Source organism: Ostrea edulis, chromosome 6 (assembly GCF_947568905.1).
Source record: "Ostrea edulis chromosome 6, xbOstEdul1.1, whole genome shotgun sequence".
Taxonomy (NCBI): Eukaryota; Metazoa; Mollusca; class Bivalvia; order Ostreida; family Ostreidae; genus Ostrea; species Ostrea edulis.
Window position 1 is genome coordinate 31,029,567 of NC_079169.1, and position 25,281 is coordinate 31,054,847.

The 25,281-nt window shown below is 35.2% G+C and overlaps 4 protein-coding genes across 18 annotated transcripts in view; 1 reads left to right on the forward strand and 3 right to left on the reverse strand.

The window, feature by feature from the left end:
• Positions 1-2,860: 2,860 nt before the first annotated feature.
• Positions 2,861-7,939, reverse strand: LOC125646654 (uncharacterized). 3 transcript variants are annotated; one of them, XM_048873128.2, is made up of 3 exons: positions 7,841-7,939; positions 6,329-6,469; positions 2,861-5,556 (listed from the first exon to the last, which is right to left on the reverse strand). In XM_048873128.2, exons 2-3 carry the CDS (start codon positions 6,456-6,458, stop codon positions 4,061-4,063), a joined length of 1,626 nt encoding a protein of 541 aa, XP_048729085.2. In that variant the 5' UTR covers positions 6,459-6,469; positions 7,841-7,939; the 3' UTR covers positions 2,861-4,060. The 3 variants fall into 3 exon arrangements, with proteins under 3 accessions (XP_048729085.2, XP_048729084.2, XP_055998387.1); XM_048873127.2 differs by having other exon boundaries at positions 7,746-7,925; XM_056142412.1 differs by lacking the exon at positions 7,841-7,939 and adding an exon at positions 5,687-5,794 and having other exon boundaries at positions 6,329-6,450.
• A 67-nt stretch (positions 7,940-8,006) lies between these two features.
• Positions 8,007-10,354, forward strand: LOC130047421 (uncharacterized). Of its 2 annotated transcripts, XM_056142415.1 has the most exons (3): positions 8,070-8,205; positions 8,399-8,417; positions 8,887-10,354. In XM_056142415.1, exons 1-3 carry the CDS (start codon positions 8,182-8,184, stop codon positions 10,068-10,070), a joined length of 1,227 nt encoding a protein of 408 aa, XP_055998390.1. In that variant the 5' UTR covers positions 8,070-8,181; the 3' UTR covers positions 10,071-10,354. The 2 variants fall into 2 exon arrangements, with proteins under 2 accessions (XP_055998389.1, XP_055998390.1); XM_056142414.1 differs by lacking the exon at positions 8,399-8,417 and having other exon boundaries at positions 8,007-8,205.
• Positions 10,355-10,376: 22 nt separating this feature from the next.
• Positions 10,377-13,736, reverse strand: LOC130047420 (uncharacterized). Its single transcript, XM_056142413.1, has 8 exons — positions 13,538-13,736; positions 13,019-13,194; positions 12,697-12,842; positions 12,301-12,520; positions 11,979-12,172; positions 11,647-11,715; positions 11,190-11,425; positions 10,377-11,039 (listed from the first exon to the last, which is right to left on the reverse strand). Exons 1-8 carry the CDS (start codon positions 13,639-13,641, stop codon positions 10,619-10,621), a joined length of 1,566 nt encoding a protein of 521 aa, XP_055998388.1. The 5' UTR covers positions 13,642-13,736; the 3' UTR covers positions 10,377-10,618.
• A 7,476-nt stretch (positions 13,737-21,212) lies between these two features.
• LOC125646647 (potassium channel subfamily T member 1-like) overlaps positions 21,213-25,281 on the reverse strand; it is a 41,966-nt gene continuing 37,897 nt past the window's right edge. For all 12 annotated transcript variants that reach the window (XM_048873111.2, XM_048873106.2, XM_048873107.2 and 9 more), the window contains 2 exons: positions 24,447-24,531; positions 21,213-24,315 (listed from right to left, as the gene is read on the reverse strand). In XM_048873111.2, the coding sequence (XP_048729068.2) occupies positions 23,934-24,315; positions 24,447-24,531 (467 nt within the window). In that variant the 3' untranslated portion in view covers positions 21,213-23,933. The remainder of the gene's footprint in view (positions 24,316-24,446; positions 24,532-25,281) is intronic.

The window sequence follows — 25,281 nt, forward strand, 5'->3', positions numbered from 1 at the left end:
TAGGCCTTTGATATTTGGTATACCATAAGACAATGTGTCGTGTGCCATTTGTGTTGACCTTTGCCCTCTTATGTAAAGGTCAAATAATAGTTCCGTGAGGATCCGGGTTAGAATAGGTCCTCAGTACTCCTTGCTTGTCGTAAGAGGCAACTAAATGGGGCGGTCCTTCAGATGAGATCGCAATAACCGAGGCCCCGTGTCACAGCAAGTGTGGCATTATAAAGACCCATTCCTGCTCAAAGGCCGTACAAGCGCCGAGCATAGGCCTACATTTTTCTAAACTTCACCGGCAATGGTGACGCCCCCAATACTTCTCATTACCAGCTCGTTAGAGTTATCGCGCTTTGATGACTCTTGTGCGTCATTGGTAAGAAAATGCACAAGTCTCGCGAGTAAGTGCGAGATTACTGGGACATAAACAAAACGTTCATAGCAATACCCCCCCCCCCCCCCCCCCTCCTTTAAGAGTTAAAATACATGTTGTGTTTTAAAATAAAATGAAATTGGTGAAACTCCATTTTTCAGATATTCTAACACTATTTTATTAAAGATGTTACAGGTTTTTAAAACTCCACCACACCTATTTTAAACATTCCAAACAACGATCGATGTTCTCTGTCCAAAGTCCATCAATATTTTGTAATTTTCAAAATAGCTTCGATGCAGTTTGGAAACGCATTAGTTGTGTTAATTAGTGTTATAAGCGTCTAAAAAAAAATGCAGTTTGGAATATATATAACTTGTTCTAAAATATGGGAATTGAGGGGGGGGGGGTGTACATGTACTATTACAAAGTCCATGTCATATATGAACCTGTCCTAATTGTATGATAAAATAGAATGTCTTCATAGTCTGACAGAATAACTTTAAAATAATATTAATTACAAGAAAAGTTCTTGTGTTGTTAGTGAATATAGGTTTTTCCCTTCACAGTTCTTCTTGCGATTGATGCTTAAAAAAAATATCGGTCAGATTTGGCAAATTTAGTACCATCTCTCCCTCACATAGTTTAATAAGTTCGTCTGTTTTCTTGTAAGAATAATCAATTCCTAAATTTGACTTTACAATTTTAATCAGTGTTGTAGTTTGCAGTCGGTTATAATATGTATTCGATACCATAATTTATATTACGTATGCTTAAGTAATGTGTTTACATTATGTTGTCCCGGTAGCACGACTTTACGCGCCTTTAATTTGAAGAGTTCCACTAATGGAAATGATAAGTATTAGAGAAAATATCTTGAGAGAAACATCAAACAGTACCAAGAGGCCCATGGGCCACATCGCTCACCTGAGTCACCTTGGCCCATATTTAAAGATTTTCCCCAACATATTTTCATGTAAAACGTTGATCCCTATTATGACCCCACCCTAACCCCTGGGGGCCATGAGTTTTACAAACTTGAATCTGCACTATGTCAGGAAGCTTTCATGTAAATATACACTTTTCTAGTCCAGTGGTTCTGAAGATTGATTGTTTTTCTGTTTTCCGCCACACTCAACAAATTTTTCAGCTATCCGGTGGCGCCCAGTTTTTATTGGTGAAAGAGAGAATCCAGATACAATGTACCTAGGAAGAGACCACCAACCTTCCAAAACTAAACTGGGAAACTTTCTCACTTACCTGCGCGAGTGGGATTTGAACCCGCGCCGACCAGAGGTGAGAGGCGTGTGATATTGAGCGTGATGCTCTAACCACTCAGCCATGGAGGCCCCTGGTTCTTCTGAAGATGTTCCCTATATATTTGTATGTAAAACTTTGATCCTCTATTGTGACCCCATCCTACCCCCAGGGGCCAAGATTTCAACAAACTTGAATCTACTCTATACCAGCTTTCAGGTAAATCTCCACTCTTAAGGCCCAATGGTTCTTGACTTTTAAAGATTTTCCTTGTATATTCGCTTGTAAAAATATGATCTCCTATTGTGGCCCCAACCTACCTATGGAGGTCATGATTTTTACAAACTTGAATCTTCACTTTGTCAAGAAGCTTTCATGATTATTTCAGCTTTTCTGGCCCAGTGGTTCTTGAAAAGATTTTTAAATGATCCCACCCTATTTTTGTGATTATTTCACCATTGTCCTTCATTTGAACAAACTTTAATCCCCTTCACCCAAGGATAATATGATGCATCAAGTTTGGTTGAAATTAGCCCAATGGCTCTCAAGAAGTCAAAAGTATGAAAAGTTTACAGACGTTTAACCTCCATTGGCAAGACCAGTCATTAAAACCCTATTGAATCATATTTTTATGTCTATCCCCAACCCATCTGTGTTTTATTGTAAAGAATTAGAAAAAATGTTCTTTTCATTTGTATGGAATGGTTCAACTGTTAAGAGTAAAAAAAAGATGTCCTTGTTAAGAAATATGAAGGTCTAAAGATGATTAATCTAAAATCTTTCACAGCATCAATGAAATTATTCTGGACAGACATCTTATTTCTACAAACAGAGGAATGAATAACTTAATACCTGGCTTTGAACTAACTAGATTCATTTCTTGTGGGATTGAATATGTCAAGTTACTCTTGAAATCCTTGAAAAATAACTTTTGGATAGATGTATTCAAATCCTGGATTGAACTACAAAATGCTTCTACAGAGTCATGCTACTGCAGATACACCTCTGTTTTATAATCATATGATTCATATTGGTGGAAAACTTTTTGTAATAAACAACTCTTTGACAGTAACATCAGACACATAAATGATATTATTGAAGAAGATGGTAGTTTTTTTTAGCTATGAAACTTTTTGTGATACTTATCCGTATGTGAAAATCAATTTCTTAGAATATGCAAGCATCATTTATGCAATAAAGACTTGGATTAAAAAGTCTTCCAAAAACATAAGTTTTAAAAAGTTGGCAAATCCATTTATTATGTCAATATGTCAAACATATACAATGTACTGAAATGTAAAAAAAAAATCCATATGCTTTTATGAACTTCTCAACAAAAATTCCTCTGTGACAACAGGCAAAACAAGATGGAGTGAGCTCTTAGAAATAGATAATACTGAGTGGAAAATAATCCACAAAATACCTTTCATAATAACAAAAAATAGTAAACTTCAATGGTTCTAATATAGAATACTTAATAAAATTTTAGCAACAAACTCATTTTTATTTAAAATAAAAAAAGCAAACTAAAAAATGTGTACCTTTTGTCACAATGAGGAGGAAACAATAGAACATATAATATGGGAATGTAATTGTGTTCAATAATTTCTAGCTGATTTTGAAGTTTATTTATAGAACAGAGAACAAATTGTCAACTATAGTCTTTACAAAAAAGTCTTTTATAGTTTAGGCATCCTTGAGAAAAACAAGGGTATACAAAATATTCTCATCCTTTGGTTAAAGTATTATATTTATACAGCAAAGTGTACAGAGAAAAATTTGAGTGTGCATTTTGCAATATAATTTTTAAAGTTATTCTATGAAACACAAAAATTTATTTCTTATAAAAATGGTGACACTGAAAATTTTCTTCAGTGTCACCATTTTTATAAGAAATAAATTTTTGTTGTCCTTTGGAACAGATGGAACCAAATTTTTCATAGCTCTCTCTCCCTCTTTCTTTCTCTCTCTCTGAAAGAAATAAACACTTCTGTAATTCTATATCATATGTATATTATGAAGATATACCATGAACTATTTACAGAATGTTTGTTGAAAAATAATAAAAAAGAAAAGTTTACAGACGATGGGCAACGGGTGATCAGAAACATGATACAACAGTACGCAAATGCAAGTGTATAGTTACACTGAGCTACCTTCATAAGCAGGAGGAAACAACACCCATTACAAAGATTTTGTGCAAGTGACAATTGTTGCAGGCTAAAAATTAGATTGTAAAAAGGAATACATGATTGTTAGCTTAAAGCTAAAGCATGAATTTTATGGTATAAATATACCATACTTTATATCCAAGATTTAGATACCATACTAATTCTTCCAGATTTTAATATTTTCAATATTGAATTTAAATTGCAAGTCAGTATAATGAGCAAGATCTGATGTCAAGACAAATTTCTTTTTACTCTATTAAGTTTGGCTTCATTTCAAGTACTGGGCTGAGTACAGTTCTCCTGACGCAGTACCTAACCACAACTGGTTGTTTTTATCGATGGCGGTCGAGATGATGGATCCAATACCGGTATCTATTTTATGCATAAACTCCAGACTTGGGTGAATTATGAAGAGCTCTGTGTTTGATGCCACTATAACATTGCCAAGATTGTCGACTGAAGCACTCGCAGAATACGCTCTTTCAATACATACTCCGTTCATTTTCTCTGAGGAAATCATTTCACCTTTCAAGGGAAGCATCACAAAACCATTGCTGCGAAGAGCAATTATTTGACCATTCAGGAAAATGAGGTGATTTATGTCTTCATATTCTTCTTCAGGATTGTATACTCTTTGAACTTCTCCACTCATACTTAGTTTCATAATAAAGTATCTCCTGCCAAAAATATTAATGTCAGGTTTCTTAGAATATCCAACAACGAATATTGTTTCATTTACGCAGAGAATTCCATACAAGTTTGTAGCATATGACGAGAGGTCGGCTAATACACGGCTCTTTCCATCTCGAGATATCATTGTTATGACTGGTTTTGCACTGATATTGTTTCCTTGTGTTTCTAAGAGATCTCCTGAGGGAGTGCAACAGTTGAACACTGGACCATGATCTAAGTCAATGGTTCGGAGGATTTCGCCCGAAGTATTTAGCAGCTGAATGTTTCCTCTGAGTCTCAAACCATTTACCCATATCAAATTGTCATTCGACACACTGATTCCATGTATCTTTGACATTTTACTTGCTTCAGGATAAAACCTGGCATCAATTTTTTCCAAAAACAAGGTGGAAAAATATTTTGGTGCTGACCTTTCTCTTCCCAGCAATAAAGGATCATCGGTTTCTGTTACTAATTTGTGTGCAGTTTTTGTTGAACTTTGTTGGATCATCTTTGCTTTGGAAATCCTACAATGTTTTGCTTCAGTGCTTTGTTGAGTATTAAGATGCAGTGCTTCTTTGGTGGTTTGATCTGAGTTCTTTAAGATTCGAACTCTACTTTGTTTCCGTGCTTTTTGTTTTTGGTTGGACTTGTTCCATATAACTTCTTTCTCTGGTGCTTTTGAAGTTAACATTGGTTTTGGAGTCCCTTGTAATATTCTCTTTTTTCCAGGTTTAGGGGTTCCACACAGGGTCCTTTGTTTTCTATCTTTATCTTTTTTAGTGATATTCTTCCGTGGTAGTGATGGATTCGAATCTGAAGTCTTTCTCTTGCTGCTCTGATCTTTATTCATAGACAAATGAGTCAAATGCTTTGTACCTACTGGATGGATTTTCGGTTTGACATTTTTCACAAGTGGCTGTTTGGAAAGTGTTTCCTTGTTTTGAATTCGAGGTCGTGACTGCATTTCTTTCAATTTATCCATTTTAGAGTGCTGCATTTTCTGTCCCCCTTGCTTGTGTTGTGTGCTCGTTCTTCGGTCATCATTTTTAAAGCATCTCCTCTTGGTGTTCTCATTTACCAGGCTCTCGTCTAAAAATACGCATCAAAATGTATGCATTATCAACAAGTAATCTATGATTTAATGGTTTCAATCATAACGTATACTAGTTGATAGTTTTTTTAATAATGAAACTATAACACCATGATTTATATTATATACCTGTACATAACTATCTCAAGAAGAAAATCTGTTGGCCACGTCATGTCTTTTTATTCAGTTCACTGTTTTCAATTGTGATGTTGCAATGTGCTCGCTGAATTCCCTCCCCTGGTGTGATTTGATGAAAATAACTATATTTCACCTATTTCACATACTTTGCACAGAGAAGTAAATGATTTGGTTTGTTTTGATATCAGACACTTTTGATTTTTATATGTTTGCACACATACAGTTTGTATCCATAACAACCTCTAAATTATACAGATTTTCTCTTTTTTCATCAATTTGAAAGATAAAAATGTGCAATAGCTCATTAGTATCAAGGGAACAAAACTTTACTAGTAATTATCTCCTGATCACAAGTTAAGGTATCCCCGTTATCAGAAAAAGTCTCAAAATAATTATCTGAAAATCGTTACGAGAAAGTATTTCAGAATTACTACAAATGACCTTAAAATGGCAAGTAAAGTTCTCATGATTTTGAGATAAGTACTTTAACGTAACAAGTATGTAACAATCTAATATTATCCCAATTTACAGGATTATTTTGCATAATAACAAGGAAATAAATTATAAATGAATTATAAATAACGATATCTTTTCTTCTAATTTTAAGACATTTCATAAAATGGTTTTATTCACCTTGATCATTTTGCTCTGTCTCGTGTTTCCTTTTCCGTAAATTATACGACTTCCGGATTGGTTCATCCCGCACCAAAGAAGTGTTGTCTTTATGTGTAGCTCTACTTGTTCGTCTTCCCTGCCTCTTCATCTCTGTATTGACTGTAAGATACATATACTTTATGTCATGTATTGATTAATTATTGATACTTGGAGTTAGAACAGATATTGATACTGGGGAGAACCGCGGGTCCAGATCCCTGCCCCTTCAGATTGGTATACCGGAATTAGCACACGATACGCCTGTCACAGGCTGTTCAATCGAGAAAAATGTTGACCACAACTTGCAGCTACCCACAAAACCTCCAGCTCTTTTAAATGGATACACACAACCAAAACAAAGATACAAAACAAAAACAAACCCACACATTATCTTAGATATAAAGGCTGTAACTTAATGAAAACTGAATGGCATCATTACCATAATAATACACCCTATGTAAGATTGGTGTATAAAAATATTGCACATGCATTTTGATTTTATATATATATATATATATATAATTATTATTATTATATTATTCAGTATAGATAAGATAAGTTTATTCCAATTTTGGGCCCAGAGGGTATAACAGTAAGACAGTTTATACAGAAGGAAACTCAAAAAAGAAAGAAAGTTTATATATATATATATATGTCACGCTGTATACATGTATATATATATATATATAAACAAGCTATAAAACGTCATAACATGAAAACTGCAAAGACAGATGGACAGACAGACAAATGAATGATTGCAACGTGATTTAGATCGACTAAAGAAGATTCAGCTTAATATATGGCAGACAAATGAAAATAAAAACAGACATGTGTGTGTGTGTGTGTGTGTGCAAATTTGCCTATATTACGGAGTTTACGTTTTAAGTTTGGACTTCTTAAAAATGACATGGGCGGAATCCCCCGTCTGTGGAAAATTTGTAAAGCCGCGCAGACAGAGGATGCAAAATTTAGATGATGGCCAAGCCCGTTTTGACCCGAAACTCATATTGTTACAATGAGTTTCGGTTCAAAACGGGCTTAGACCCTGTGGTTCTACTTAGTATATCCATGTACAGCATGCTAAAATGTTGGGAGAACTAGCGTCAAATATTTTAAAAGATACCATCAAATGCTTAAAATAGCGTCTAACTTACAACTCCCCTATTCAGTTAAAAAAAAACCCACCGATCTGTCTGTGCATGTGTGCAACTATTCCCCTCAAGACAACATATTCCATAGCTGATTTGGGGGATCAAAATTAAGCTGCTTGATATCGTATTTGTTAATTTCACGACAAATATTACATACATTCGCATTGTCTAGATATATATACAGGTTAGGCTTCAAAAGAGACTATAAATAGCCATGACTGATGTCTTTAGATCGCTATACAAACCGTGAATATCTTGTAAAAATCACAAATTTATCCACACAGTCTGATAATTTCCAACATCAGTTGCATATACGTCAAGACAGACACTGATAGCATACTTGATTTTAACGATCCGGCGCACCTGGGTTAATCGGCGATGACCAGCGACACACTTGATTGTGAGCCGGAATAGTTTACGCCAGCACCGTTTCCGGTTTTAAATATTAGTCACGGTTTATGGGGGATACTGAAAACGCTTTATCAATTAGACGCTTGAAGTAAACAATGGTGAAATATTGTTGTGTTCCACTTTGTGGTGGTTTTGGGGGTCACAAGTTTCCCACAGATCAGGAATTACTCTTGAAATGGAGGGTAGCGATCAAACGGATGGATAGGAAAACAAAAAAATTATGGAACCCAGGAAAAGAAGACGTTGTTTGCCATATACACTTCACAGAAGATGACTACAAAATCACCGAATCAGGTTAGATCGAGGTCCTATCAATCAGTTATATAAAGCTGCATCGTCAATTGATTTGTTGAATTGTTTTAATTTTTCCTTCTTTCAAATATTGATTTATAAAGTTTCCTCATTTTGTCTTGTATTCGTGTATTGATAACGTTCTTTTTTACATTCTTGAATGCGTTGCTTTGTGGTTTGTTTTTACTCTTTTCAGGTGCAACTACTGACATGTGGTATGTATCACAGTATTCATTTAATATAATACTAGGCTATATGACGAGACATATACTGCTTTGATAAAACGTTACAGGATTAAAGAGTGCTATGATACCATATATGTATATATATACACACATATAACCAGCTGAGTCCTGGTCTCCACACAATGTAATTAAAATTAGATCTTCCATCCGCTCCCCAAACTGGGGAGCGGATGGAAGATCTAATTTTAATTAGATTGGGTCTCCACATTAACAATCACCATTTTCTGGTGTTATTTTCATATATTTGGTGATTCCCCCCCCCCCCTAATATTTTTTACAGTAGAAGTGACTGCTAAAAATGCAAGGTTGAATTTGCTACATGACTATTTATGTAAATCAATTATAACAAATCTAGTTTATAATTAGCGAATCTTAAAGCTTTTAAATATAAAGTATAACTTACAACCAACATTCCTGTAACATATTCAATTTGTGACAGGTGAACGAAGACGACTTAAGTATGGAGCTGCGCCCTCTGTTTTTGACTTCAAGAATACCAGTACTACCCAGGAATCTGACAGAGCTAAGCGAAAGAGGCTGCGAGAGTCTACTCAAGATACATGTACTCCAATGATTGAAGACCTGCCCATATATATGGATGAATTGATTGTACATCATGAAGTTGTTGTAGATCAGTCATCTACAAGTATTTCCACATCCATGCCAGAAGAAATGTGTTCAACAGCTGAGAAAGAAATCCAGTGTGACATACCTACCTTAGGTAGATTTTCAATTGAAGGTATGAAACTGGACACTAAGATGCTTTCTTATTACACTGGTTTGAATGGCTATGATCATTTCATGCTTCTCTTTAATATTCTTGGGCCAGCAGCTTTTGACTTGAATTACAAATGTGGCTTATTAAGTCCACAAGATCAGTTGTTTTTAACTCTGATGAAACTCAGACAAGCAAAAGAAGATGTGGAACTTGCTATGCTCTTTAAAGTCTGTGAATCTACTGTTTCTAAAATTGTAACAACTTGGATTAACTTTTTGTATTTTCAATTAAAAGAGTTAGAGGAACAATTCTGGCCTTCTAAAGACATCATTAAAGAACATATGCCAACAGATTTTGCTAAAAAGTTTCCCAATACACGCGTAATTTTAGATGCAACCGAGCAACCAATTCACAAACCATCAAATGTTGAGGCACAATCCAAAACATGGTCTTCTTATAAACACAAAAACACGTTGAAAACCATGGTAGGTGTAACTCCAAATGGAGCAGTATCATATGTATCCTCTACTTATGGGGGCTCTGTGTCTGACAGACAAATCATTGAACACTCTACTCTGCTAGATGTAGGCAAATTTGATGCTGGTGACAGCATTATGGCAGATCGGGGAATTCTTGTTCAAGATTTATTTGCGAATCAGAATGTTTTTATTAATACACCTACGTTTGTCAAGGGCAAAATCCAACTTGACCCCGAAGAAATAGTTAGAGATAGGCGAGTTGCCTCAAAACGTATTCATGTAGAGAGGGTGATTGGGCTTGCAAAGAGGTTCAAAATTTTGAAACATGAGCTACCAATGTCAAAAATCCCCCTAGCTTCCAGAATTGTGTACATTTGTTTTATGTTGTCAAATTTTAGGAATTGCATTGTTGATAAAAGTGCTTAAACATGTGCCAGTAGTATATCAAAATGTACATGCATACATGTCTAAGTTTAATAAATGTATGCCCTGCACATACAGTGAATCCCTTGAGAGTTGTGTTCATATTTCTGCTTACAAGTTTTAAATGTATCGTACATTTTTTGTATCCTTTATGCAACATGTGCTGTCAATATTCAAAGGGATACATCATACAAGGATCTTGGTAGACATATCAACTTTTAAGTGTAAAAGCTATTTACCTTGAAAGGGTCAAAGTACAATATCTTTTTAAAAAAATCAATTTAAAAAGTTTAACACTTTATATAACCAACATCTATGCATTGTTACATGTATATTGTCAATACAGAAAATTTCATATCATGGATATGCAATGTATTTCATCTGAAATTGATTGGCATTCTGGGCAGAAACTTAGGCAAAAAAACATGAAGAATCATTTGCAGACTCTAATCAAATCATGAATACAAAAAAGATTCTGTATAAAAAAATGAACTGTCTCGATAAATCATTTAGAAGAAACTTTTACACAAGTTTGCATATATGCTTCCACTTTACAGCAAGGATAACAAGTATGGCATGAAAAATTTATCATAGAATACATCAAGCTTTGGAAGAAGAGAATTCTGGCAACATTCTACATCAATATGTACTTTCTGGATGAACAAATCTTTGAAAGTGTATACAACAAAATAGCAAATTTGTTTTTTGGCAATAAGCATTTGGCCTTGTATTTGGAAAAAATATTTAGAGGTGGGTTTCAATTTCATTTCACCAGTTACAGAGTCCATTGTTAGATATGGGAAGTACTTTCCAGGCTGAATCTTCTCAAAGCGACCAGCAAAGGGACATTTGACTTCAATTAGTGCATCATTGCCAACGAGTCCATCCGGTGATGCCCCCAAGTAAGGTCGATCCATATCAACAAAGAAACCACATCTTTGAACACCTTGGCCAGTCTCTCTTTCAAAGGATCTGTAATGAGAGATAAAAATAGGAAAAGGCATATAATATATGTAAATAATAATTTACTGATTTGACCAATGCTTATATAGAGCGTTAAGATTTACAAACCAGGTCTCTGCTGTACACGTGATTGTCTGACTAGCTCACACTAAAACATACCTAATAGCACGTGTCTCATAGGTACGTCCATGGACTAGAGCTTCACTGCGAAATACAGCAGCAGAAGGCTGGTATAGAGACTCGCAGAGTTTCTGCCTATTACGTTTGTCTGTAGCTAAACAGATATCTCCAAATCTTGAGGCTGTGATCCGCCATGATCTCTCCTTGAACCAATTATTTGAGCTGGCTTGTCCACGTGTCTGCTCCTCAATGGCAACTACTTTATCTGCTGTAACCTTTAAGAAATTGTATATAACAAAAACCATATATCTTGTACTGTGTTTTGTAGTATAAAATTGCATGGTATTAGTAATACATATGAACATGAGAAAAAATCCTTGCAATCAATTTACATTGCACATTATATCTTATTTTAACACATATACAACATTTGCACAAATGTCATAAAATTTAATTTTGTTGAAATGCAGTTTGAGCCAATTAACAAAAGACCTACCTCAACAGCTCGTTGAACCCAATACTCTGTGAAGGGTCTTTCCAAATAATCATGGTCCAATACTGCTGCCTAGTGAAACAAAAGGTGTTACAGTTTGTTTGTTATTAAACACTTTATTTTATATGTGCAGTTTTACCCTTCACTACTTACTGCTTTAGATTAACAGACTTATAATTTTAAAATCAACATTTTATATGCATTACTAATATAGCTTGCTATAAGTTCACTAGCGAGATACTTTTGACTTGACGCTGCTTATAATTAGCGATGTACAGGGACATTAAGTGAGATTCTTGCTTGTGTGAGTAATGCATTTTCATGCTTATGTTTACCTGAATAAATGCTTTCTCGATGAGATATCTGTATGTCAGATTGTCTGAGGTCTCTGCACAATGGTTTAAGACCATATTGCGAACCCTATCCGGGTAACCAGCTACACCTTTTAGATGTTCAGGGCGGGGATCATTTAAAAAATCATCAGTCAGATTCTGCTTCCTGGGCAGATCTTCAGCTTTGACTGGTGAACCTATATCAAAATTTGAATATGTTAAACATGTGGAAAAAAATAAATTATTGTACTTGATTCAATATATGGTCATAAAACTATTGCTTCTGTTCATCATGGAACATCACATAATATTCATGTATTTTTACCTGAGTATGAATGTTTGGGTTTATGAAATGTCTGCAGGTTTTCTGTGCATGATCTCTGAATCCTCAAACCTTTTCCTTCAGAACAAGAGAGTAAAACTATGGCAACAGCAGCAAGATGTTTGCAAGTTCCATGGGGACCTCGTCCTGCAGGACACTCACAATGGCTGTTCAAGATGTCTCCCGAGTTTTTGTCAAATTTTAATTTGAAGTTGTATGTTACCTTTAATTTGAAATACATACATGTATTCTGGGTAATATAATTTTTTTTAGTTATTTTTACAAAAATATCTCAGTACAAAGTAATAAAATAAGAGAAAATAACTGATAACATACATGGTACATGTACAATTAGTACTACAATGTATATTATATCCACAAATTAAATGTAATACTTGCCTTTGTTTTCATGGCTGCGCCAACAATGCCTGTAAAGAACAGGGAATTATCTTCCTTTAAATATGACACAGCCAAGACTCTATCACTTTCAACAAGCAGCCTTCCTTTCTCGATAGCCTTGACATCACCAGTGCTTTGTCTGTCACCTACACATAAGTACAAGCTCATGATTTTAAAATTTATTTACTCATAAACACATAATTATATATATGTACAAATTATTCTATAAGATATTGCACATTCATTAAATGACTCCTAATGTTAGATGTATGTTTTACAAAAATGTTGTTCTTAATCATACAAGTAAATTATATGAACAAACCTGCTAATCTATGTACAAAATACATGTCTATCTGCTCAATGCATATCTCTGGGATTTCTTCTTTATGTGATTCCTGGAGCTGTTGAAATCCCCTCGTTGGCCAATCAACTTCCAAAGGCTCAGGTATATGAATTGGGTCATTCTTGAAATCTTTATTTCTATCATATGCCTTAAGCCTACAATAAAGTACTGTACAATGTCCACTTCCCATAAAAAAAATATTAGGTACCAAGACGTACTAGTACATGTCAGTGAATGCCATTGTATCATGTATTACAATATTAACAACAGTCCGTATAGTACTATAATTATTACGTATAATTGATGACATAAATATAACTTATATCACATTAATTTATTGAATTTTGATAAAAGAATTGTCGCACTGAGCATCAAAACAATCTCTAGGCATAATCATGCCGGCGTAAACATCCTCCGTCGTCTGCATGGGTGCAGAGCTACGAATTTGTTGAAATATTACAAACGAAAATAACGGCTATGAGGTATGAAACTACAAACCTGTCTATAAGGTCGGCTTTTCTGCCTCTCGTGGTGGCTCCTTTTTTCTTTAACTCGTCCTTGAGTCGAGAGACGGAAAACTTTACGTAAGTTTCTCTTTCCATTTCAGTGTTTACAAGCGTCTAAGTGAAATAAAGCGTTTTAACGTATCCCCCATAACGACATAATTTTTAGAACCGGTAACGGTCGTCGGCGAATACCATTGCGCACGCATCCCGCCGGGTACGCCGATTGAGCCGTAAAATTTTGATATATTCAACCAATAGATTCAAGCTGATGTCATTGGAATTGAATCGAGCTTAGCCGGGTATACCCGACGACGTGCTAAGAATCAAGTGACCCAGCTACAGTACAGTAATGAAAATATTGACCTTCTATTGCAGATCTGTATAAACATTATTCGGCATAGTAATAACCAACATATTTACAAATCATGTTTATTTCACCAGTGTAAAAAACATTATGTCTTTAAAATAAGCAACTCTCGACTACGGTTTCCATGGACGCCAGCTTGAAGCCGCCTTTGTCTATCATGGAGTCATGATGGATGTTAACAACAAACGAACAACGCTAGTTTATGGAAAACAGAACTACTTCAGCTTCTCCATCTTAACTTCCCATAATTTGTGTAGCAATAGTCTATTGATTCGATACGTGAGAATTTATAATCAGTTTTTAAACCTTGGCAGAATACCGATAATAAACTTAATGTTACAATGTATTCACTTTTCTCTTTTAAACTCAGCATTACACAAATATTCTATGGTCGTTATCATAATCTTATTTGCAAATACAACCTGTCATTAAGTTGGATACTCTCTGACGTGTTTCATACCAAATGCAAGGTCGTTCTTTACATACTGATTTTGACTACGGATTACTTTGTTTACCTAGTTAAGCTTGAGAGTTCTCAGTGGGTGTGACCGGTGTAGCTAATCGCAGCTGGTGATTCATCTTTTCTAGCCAGGGATTCACGGTCCGCCCCGCTTCTCAACGACCCTTGGCTGAGTTAGAACAATTTTCGTGTATAACAATTTCCTGCATATGATTGGATGCAGGCCAAGTCCTCTGCATTTAATCATGTTACACCACGTGCAAGACGATGAAATGTGTCAACAACTAGTCATTGTCTTTAAAACACTTCCATTTAATCAGATTTTCATAGTCTCCATGATTGAAAACCTCTCTGGAAAATACATAACATTAATACAACGTTCACGGAACCATATTTCATGAATATGGAAGGAACATTTCTATTATTGGCATACAACTCGTGATTAGACCATAGACATGAATGACTAGTGCTTAGTGTCACTGGATAACTATTATTTCTATAATTTATGTCTACATACAAGATGAATATGTCGACATGCAGGATAATTATGTCAACATGAAACATAACTATGTTGACATGCAAGAAAAATGTAATCAGATAAGAATTTGTATAATATTCGAAAATGATCAAATATCGCCCACATGTGAACTCCAACATGCTAGTCTTCATGCAACTCATTTATGTTGACATGCAAGATCATTATGATGCAAGATCATTATGCAGACATGTAATATATTTATATCCACGTGCAACTTGTTTATGTCAGCATGAAACTTATTTATATTGACATGCAACTTATCTATGACTTGACATGCAACTTATTTATGTTGACATGCAACTTAATTATGTTGACATCTGAGATAAATATGCATGTCGACATATTTATATCGCATGTTGACATAAATAAGTTGCATGTCGACATATTTATCTCGCATGTCAACATACATGTAAATAAGTAGCATGACAACATAAATAATTTAAAAAAAACAAACAAAGAAAACTTTAATGCAAACGAAGGTTTGCATATTAATATGATATAGTGTGGCCCTATAACTTTTGGATTTTTAAAAAAAATTCCTACAAATACTTTGAGTCCCTATTTTAGTTCCAAGGGGGGGGGGTGATTTAATTAAATATGAATCTGCAGTGGTTGATTGATTGATTGAATATTGTTTAACGTCCCTCTCGAGAATATTTCACTGTTATGGAGACGTCACCAATGCCGGTGAAAGGCTGCAAAATTTAGGCCTATGCTCGGCGCTTACGGCCTTTGAGCAGGGAGGGATCTTTATCGTGCCACACCAATCTGATTAAAATACAGATCTCTCAAATAGCGCACAGCGCAGAGATGTGCGCTATTTGAGAGATCTGTATTTTAATCAGATTGGTGCCACACCTACTGTGACACGGGACCTCGGTTTTCGCGGTCTCATCCGAAGAACCGCGCCATTTAGTCGCCTCTTACAATGGCCATAAGCGCTGAGCATAGGCCTAAATTTTGCAGCCCTTCACCGGCAGTGGCGACGTCTCCATATGAGCAAAAGATTCTTGAGAGGGATGTTAAACAATATTTAATCAATCAATCATATAAATACATTTGGGAGATTTTGCACATAAAATTGGGAAAATGGACGAGATTTTGTCAATGGGAGCGAATCCGATATTCAGTCTAACTTTGAGGGAAATAACGGCCCTGCAAGTCATTAGAGTTCTTGTTTTCTACTGTTTTAGAGATACAGGTCGGGGGCGTGGCTCAAGCTATCCCTCTCACCTTGAACCCCGCCCTGTATCTCTGACATAGTAGAAAACCTAAAGTTATTCTCAATATCACATAAATTCACCTTGAGCCATTTCATGCTTATACCATTTCTCTGACCCTGACACGGGACAGTTGACAAGAAAACCTTATGTGCAACAAGAGGCCTTTGGGCCACATCGATCATCTTGGCCCATATCTAAAGATTTTCCCCATACATATTCGTATGTAAAATTTTGATTCCTATTGTGACCCCCAACTTATCCGCGGGGGCCATGGTTTTTTTTATAAACTTGAATCTACACTAAAAAAGATGAAGATCACTAATAGTGATTAATCCCACAACTCCTATAAGCATTACAAAATAGATAGCTGGGCAAACAAGGACTCCTGGACACACCAGAGGTGGGATCAGGTGCCTAGGAGGCGCAAGTATCCCCTGTCGACCGGTCACACCGCCGTGAGCCCTACTTCTTGATCAGTTAAACAGAGTTATCCGTAGTCAAAATCAGTGTGCCAAGAACAGTCTAACAATCGGTATGAAACAAGTCAGACACCATTTGACCCAATGATAGGTTGTATTGGCAAAGTAGATCGTTATAATGACCATAAAATTTGCAAAATGCCGACTTTAAACGAGACTGTTGAAACCCCTGTACCATCAACTTGTTTGTCAGTAGCTTGCCTTGATTCAAAAACTGACTATACGCAGAATGATTTAAGCTCTTGCGTATGGAATCAGTTGAGAGATATAAACACCATATGCAGGTGATAATGGAATATTGCTACATAAATAGGGCTAGAAGTTGACGATGGAGAAGCTGAAGTCATCCCGTTTGTCGTAAAGTTGAGCTGATTGTTTGCCGTTAATATCTACTTTCAATAAAATATCTAAAGTATGAAGCAGAAGTGGATGACTCTATGGTGTCTTTTATTTCGAGCTCACAGGGATATATCGAATTGAGATATGAATGAAAGTTATTATATTGTTAATTGATAAAACGTCATCGACATATCTAAATGTTGTATTGAAGGCCACAGCAAGAGATTTTTTCTTCTCACGTAAAAGTTTTTGAATAAATTCTGCTTCATATGAACAGCTAACAAAGGCGCTCAGTTCATGCCCACAAGAATTGCAACAGACTATTGGAAGACCTGATCACCAAAAACCATGAAAACATTATAAATGAGTAACTCTAGCATATTTTTTATTTCAACTTCAGAGTACTTGTGGAATCAGAATGGTGTTTAACAAAGTAATATTTTTGGATGACTGTCTTGAATTGATCGTGAGGAATGGTCGTGTGAAGTGTTGAAAAATCATACATTTTGATGTTGTTGATTTGAGAAAAGTTTTGCGATTTCAAGTTTACTAACGCTTCTTTAGATTTTTTTAAAAATCCATATTTGAGTTACACCACTTCTGGCATATCTAGTCGCACAGTACGTTTGAAGTTTCTCCTTCACAGCTGTTAATATTTTCAGAAAGCTTTAATGTAAATGTAAACTTTTCTGGCCCTGTGGTTCTTGAGAAGAAGATTTTAAAAGATTTTCCCTAGATATTTGTATGTAAAACTTTGATCCCCTATTGTGGTGCCACCCTACCCATGAGGGCCATGATTTTTACAAACTTGAATCTGCACTATGTCAGGAAGCTTTCATGTAAATATAAACTTTTCTGGTTTGGTAAGAAGAAGATTTTCCATATATATTTGCATGTAAAACTTTGATCCCCTATTGTGGTGGCAACCTACCCCTGGGGACCATGGTTTTAACAAACTTGAATCTGCACTATGTCAGGAAGCTTTCATGTAAATGTAAATTTTTCTGGTTTGGTGGTTCATGAGAAGATCTAAAAAAAAGTTCCTATATATTTTATATGTAAAACTTTGATCCTCTATTGTGGCCCCATCCTATTGCCAGGGACCATGATCTGAACAAACTTGAATCTACTTTATACCAGGAAGCTTTCTGGTAAATCTTCACTCTTATGTCCAGATGGTTCTTGAGAAGAAGACTTTTAAAGATTTTCCCTATATATTCGCATTAAAATTTTCATCCCCTTTTGTGGCCCCATCCTACCCCCGGGGGTCATGATTTTGACAAATTTGAATTTCCACTATGTCAAGAAGCTTTCATGTAAATTTCAACTTTTTTGGCCTAGTGGTTCTTGAAAAGATTTTTGAATGACCCCACCCTATTTTTGCACTTTTGTGATTATCTCCTCTTTGAAGGGGGCATGGTCCTTCATTTGAACAAATGTGAATCCCCTTCACCCAAGGATGATTTGCACCAAGTTTGGTTGAAATTGGCTAAGTGGTTCTGGAGAATAAGTCGAAAGTATGAAAAGTTTACAGACAGATGGACAGACAGAGGCCTTTGATATTTTGGTATGTGGGTATACCATGGTATGAGAGTGTGTCACATACCATTTTAATGACCTTTGATGTAAAGGTCAAATGACAGAGTTTTGGGGCATTTTTTTTTTTGTCTGGACCATAACTTTTTTGTCTTTTGCTTTTGATATGTTTATATTACCATCATTATGTTCACAACATATCACATGCTGGTTGAAGCACAAATACATATACATGTACTTAGGTGAATCTTATGTATCATAACTCTTAATTTTCCACTTTAAAAGATCACATCTCTAAAAATGTTTTTAAAAAAACTATGGAAAATGGAAGGGGACACACCAGTTTCAGTGTTCCTAGTTTATATTATAGTTATAAACAAGAGAAAAATATAAATCATGCTAAATTAAACATTAATTCTGTTGGGGGAAATAAGATGGTCAATGAAGTGTTTGTAAACAGTACCATCAGAATACACTCAGTACTTATTCTCAACAGTACCATCACAATACACTCAGTATTCATCTTAGAACAGTACCATCACAATACACTCAGTATTTATCCTAGAACAGTACCATCACAATACACTCAGTACTTATCTTGGAACAGTACCATCACAATCACACAGTACTTATCCTAGAACAGTACCATCACAATACACTCAGTACTTATCTTGGAACAGTACCATCACAATACACTCAGTACTTATCCTAGAACATTCCCATCACAATATACTCAGTATTCATCTTAGAACAGTACCATTATAATACACTCAGTACTTATCTTAGAACAGTACCATTACAATACACTCAGTATTTATCTTAGAACAGTACCATTACAATACACTCAGTACTTATCTTAGAACAGTACCATCACAATACACTCAGTACTTATCCTAGAACAGTACCATCACAATACACTCAGTACTTATCCTAGAACAGTACCATCACAATACACTCAGTACTTATCCTAGAACAGGACCATCACAATACACTCAGTACTTATCTTAGAACAGTACCATTACAATACACTCAGTACTTATCCTAGAACAGTACCATCACAATACACTCAGTATTTATCCTAGAACAGTACCATTACAATACACTCAGTACTTATCCTAGAACAGTACCATCACAATACACTCAGTACTTATCTTAGAACAGTACCATCACAATACACTCAGTACTTATCTTAGAACAGTATCATCACAATACACTCAGTACTTATCCTAGAACAGTACCATCACAATACACTCAGTACTTATCTTGGAACAGTACCATCACAATACACTCAGTACTTATCCTAGAACATTCCCATCACAATATACTCAGTATTCATCTTAGAACAGTACCATTATAATACACTCAGTACTTATCTTAGAACAGTACCATTACAATACACTCAGTATTTATCTTAGAACAGTACCATTACAATACACTCAGTACTTATCCTAGAACAGTACCATCACAATACACTCAGTACTTATCCTAGAACAGTACCATCACAATACACTCAGTACTTATCCTAGAACAGGACCATCACAATACACTCAGTACTTATCTTAGAACAGTACCATTACAATACACTCAGTACTTATCCTAGAACAGTACCATCACAATACACTCAGTATTTATCCTAGAACAGTACCATTACAATACACTCAGTACTTATCCTAGAACAGTACCATCACAATACACTCAGTACTTATCTTAGAACAGTACCATCACAATACACTCAGTACTTATCTTGGAACAGTATCATCACAATACACTCAGTACTTATCCTAGAACAGTACCATTACAATACACTCAGTACTTATCCTAGAACAGTACCATTGCAATACACTTAGTACTTATCTTAGAACAGTACCATCACAATACACTCAGTACTTATCTTAGAACAGTACGATTACAATACACTCAGTACTTATCCTAGAACAGTACCATCACAATACACTCAGTATTTATCCTAGAACAGTACCATCACAATACACACAGTACTTATCTTAGAACAGTACCATCACAATACAATCAGTACTTATCCTAGAACAGTACCATTACAATACACTCAGTACTTATCCTAGAACAGTACCATTACAATACACTCAGTACTTATCCTAGAACAGTACCATCACAATACACTCAGTACTTATCTTAGAACAGTACCATCACAATACGCTCAGTACTTATCTTAGAACAGTGCCATTATAATACATACAGTACTTATCCTAGAACAGTACCATTACAATACACTCAGTACTTATCCTAGAACAGTACCATTACAATACACACAGTACTTATCCTAGAACAGTACCATCACAATACACTCAGTACTTATCTTAGAACAGTACCATCACAATACACTCAGTACTTATCTTGGAACAGTACCATCACAATCACACAGTACTTATCTTAGAACAGTACCATCACAATCACACAGTACTTATCTTAGAACAGTTCCATTACAATACACTCAGTACTTATCTTGGAACAGTACCATCACAATCACACAGTACTTATCTTAGAACAGTACCATCACAATACACTCAGTACTTATCTTAGAACAGTACCATCACAATCACACAGTACTTATCTTAGAACAGTACCATCACAATACACTCAGTACTTATCTTAGAACAGTTCCATTACAATATACTCAGTACTTATCCTAGAACAGTGTGCACTATTGTGGTCTCTGAAGAAACTGAAACATTGACAGAACACAAAATGGGGTTGAAGACATTTTTAATAGTCCACAACTTGAATATAAAACAAAGGAAGACGACTGCAATCAATATGGATGCATAGCACATACTTAATGGCAAAACAAAATATCAACTAGTTATCATTAACACAACTGGGATGACTTGACAGAGAAATGGGTTCACAAGCTAAGCACCAATTATACATAACACAGACATGTATATTTCAATTCACAGCAAACAGGAATTTTTTTCTGCAAAACGTTTGGCATAGACAAAATAAAGATTCTTTCATAAAAAAATATATAATTCAATCAGTACTAAAAAAAGGAATTATTGCCTGAAAACTAATCTGATTAAAATTAGATCCTATGATCCACTCACGTAGATCACTATACTAGTATAGGAATCTACGTGAGCGGATCATAGGATCTGATTTTAACCAGATTGGCCTGAAAACCTGATATGGCAAGACTCTTCATTGGAATACCAAAACTGTTTGGAATGTAATTAGAGGATGATGATGATGAGATTCTTGTGGAGTCGAGATTGAACTACTGTAGAGTAGTACTCTCAGATCGTATTCTGGGGCTATAGTCTACTAACTACTTACCGTATTCTATGTTACAGCACACAACCTACTGACAGTTTTAAACAGTTAAAATATCATTTTGAAGTCTAAAAAGTGACATTTACATGAATTATATACATCTACATGAGATACTAGCTAGTGTATACTTTTGATCATCAAAAGGTAAAATACTTAAAATAAAAAGATGTGAATACTGTTTTAAATACTAGTAAACAAAATAAGAGATTTTAAATCCTGACACATCTAAAGAACATTCTATTTCTTTATTGCTCAGCACCAGATGAAAATGATCTTCCATTAACACACCATTATAGCTGACTGAACACGCCTTTTAAGTAAACATCAGTTGATAAAAAAAATTGTACCTATTTTGAGGTTCTCGTCAACTTCTCTGACAAGATGAAAATAATTCCGATAAAAAAAGTTGAACCATTTCTTTTACTGAGTATAATACCCCAAAATCTATCCACAAAAAAAAAGTCTGACACAATGCATTTACTAACAATTTATCACAAAGGCCTGAATAATTTTACGCCATTTAAAATTAAAGACACAATTTATAAAAAAAACTTGATCCTGAAAATTAGAATTGACAGATTATTTGTGGTTCCTTGTCTCTGGTTACATAAAACAAGCCCGAATAAAATTAGTATATACAATGTATAGATGTACACATGTACACAAATCAATGCAAGTATGGAAAACAATTACAGTAAAACATGGTTATAGCAAACCTCCTGGGCAGCAAACAAAGTTCGTTAAAAATATCACTTCGCAATAAGCATAAGTTCGCTATAAGAGAGTTCATTATAAGCATCTTTTACTGTACTAGTATTGTACAGTAACACTATCCAGTGTCAGCATTAACACTGACTTCAAACGATCTCAACACACTATTTAAATAATCTCAAATACAGAGAGTCTTTGGCACACCACAGTTAGTTATAACCTGAGATATTCATTCAATGAAGTATAAAATCAGTTTGATGATGGCTCTTAATTACTGCCACAGTAAATAGCTCTAATATATTTCACTATAGAAACACAGAGGATTTAATAAAACCAAAATCACTCATAAAACCCTTCTTTATCTAACCAGTAATTATGAGATGTGTAGTAAGATGAAGGGGGGGGGGGGGGGGGGGGGGGGTGGGGGTACAATAACAGATATTCAGGAAGAATGTAAAGGAAATACATAATCTAGAATACAGAGACTGTTCTGAATACATGGCAGATTTGGAATTACTTTGTACTTGGACAAATCAATAGCTTACATACTGTATGTACAGGTACATCAACAAGAACATATATAAACAACATTTCTACAAAATCTACCACAATAATCTTAACTTGACACGACCAACCCTTTTCATTCCCTCAGTTTATAAAAAAAAAACCTGCAAAGGATCACTATATTTTGTCTGTGAGATGAAGCCTTTGTGGTGCCACACATGTCAACCAACAGGTAAACCAGGCTCCACGCCCATAAACTGAGAGTAGACTCGAGTCAACAATTACATAATCATTCTCGACTTGTTAAACTCACACAAATACTTTACTGACAATTTGAATCATTTCAAAATCTATTCTCCTCATGAATTTTACCGAATTTAAATAACAATATTTTATGGTTTTGATTGAACTGAAAATCTGACTTTTTAGTCTATTCACAGCTTATGGTCAATTTGTATTTTTCTCATGTACTGTGTTAGAACTTTTAGATCCTCAAGAACACAAATTATAATACAGCTTTTCTACAAACTAAATGACGAACCTGACTTTGTGCAAGCAAGTCTATCATATCCACTAAAAAAATTAATGCCCTATACTTTGAAGCACTGCCCCCATTCTTACATGAAAGGATTAAATCGCCATTATTGAACAATATATAATGACTTTGATGTCAGAGCTCATCAAAGCTGGTCTCCAGTTCCCCATCACATCAGTGAAATATCTAGTAAAATATAATACCTTAACCGTGCAAATCTCACATGTACAAGAAAGCAAAAAGTGAAATACACATAGAAACTAAAAAAAAAGCTACTGATAGTGTACAGATTTAATCATCCACAGCACTGTGAACAGTGAATTGGGAAACTTTCCTCTGCAGTATCCCATGTTCAGGGATGATTTCAGATATTGATAGTCTACAGATTTACTCATCCACAGCAGTGTGAACAGTGAATCGGGAAACTTTCCTCTCTAATATCCCAGGTTCAGGGATGATTTCAGATTGTAACAAATCCTCCCTCTCCGGCTCCTTAAAGCTCAGAGTTTTAACGGAGTTACTGGGCTTTCTTTTTGTTCCTGAAAACACAAAGACGGCCTCGCTTTCTTTGGCATATAGTTCCCCGGAGCCACTGGAGGTGCGCTTGAGGAGGTTTCCATTGTTTTTACTGGTTGGTGATATGTTGGAGGCAGCGGGATTACTAAAGGACCTCGACACAGAGGGCCTGCTCGTAAAGGCATTCCTAACCATGTTCCACCTCGTCTTACTGCTAGGAATGGCCGCCATGCTGCTCGGTTGTATAACATATCTGTAAGAATTTCAAAGAAGTCTATAGGTAATGCTCATTTGATATGTCACTGCATAACATTAACATTACAATATGATACAACTGCAACTCAGGTGCAGTTTCCATGGAAATGAACTCTGTAGAGAACTTACACAATGTCCCCCACTCGGAGCTTTCTCATGGGAGTCGGGTTCAGGATGACATAAGATATTGTGTTGGCTGACGAGTCTGTATCCGCTGAAAAACAACAATTTCGGTTCAACATTTTCAATATTGTATAGAACCTCATTTTCACTGCAGTTTCATTTTCACGGTAAGCCTGATATTAAAACAGTAGTAAAAATAACCTAATCAGAATATTTGTACAGAATTGTCATAATTTAAAAAGCATGAAAATAGATTTTGAAAAGAAATTATGCAAGAGTATTTATTTTTCAGTATCTTTATGTGCACTGGTTATAATTTGCCTTGAGTGTATATTTCAGCATATTGATGACTATCATAAAACTGGAGGAAACTGACAAATCAATATACATGTAATAGAGGAAATATTACAAACATACAGTTCATATTTCTGAAATTCTTTTATGACTGGTCTTTTATATTCTGGGCCAGTATACAATTTTACAGTTTTACAAAGCAATTTATGACAAAACTGCAAGTCTTAAATTGTATGTAAAGTTGGTCATAAGTCGTATGTTCTTTTGTAAAACACACTCCTGCATATCAACCATTGTTAGCACATTAGCAATTACTTTGTATTACACTATTGATAAGGTTTTATTAAGAATTCCAATGTTTGAATATATCTATGAAAATCTAAAGAGGCACATGGGTCACATTGCTCACCTTGGCCCATATTTAAAGATTTTCCCTATATATTTGCATGTAAAACTTTGATCCCTATTGTGGCCCCAACCTACCCCGGGGGCCATGATATTTACAAAATTGAATCTGCATTATGTCAGGAAGCTTTCATGTAAATGT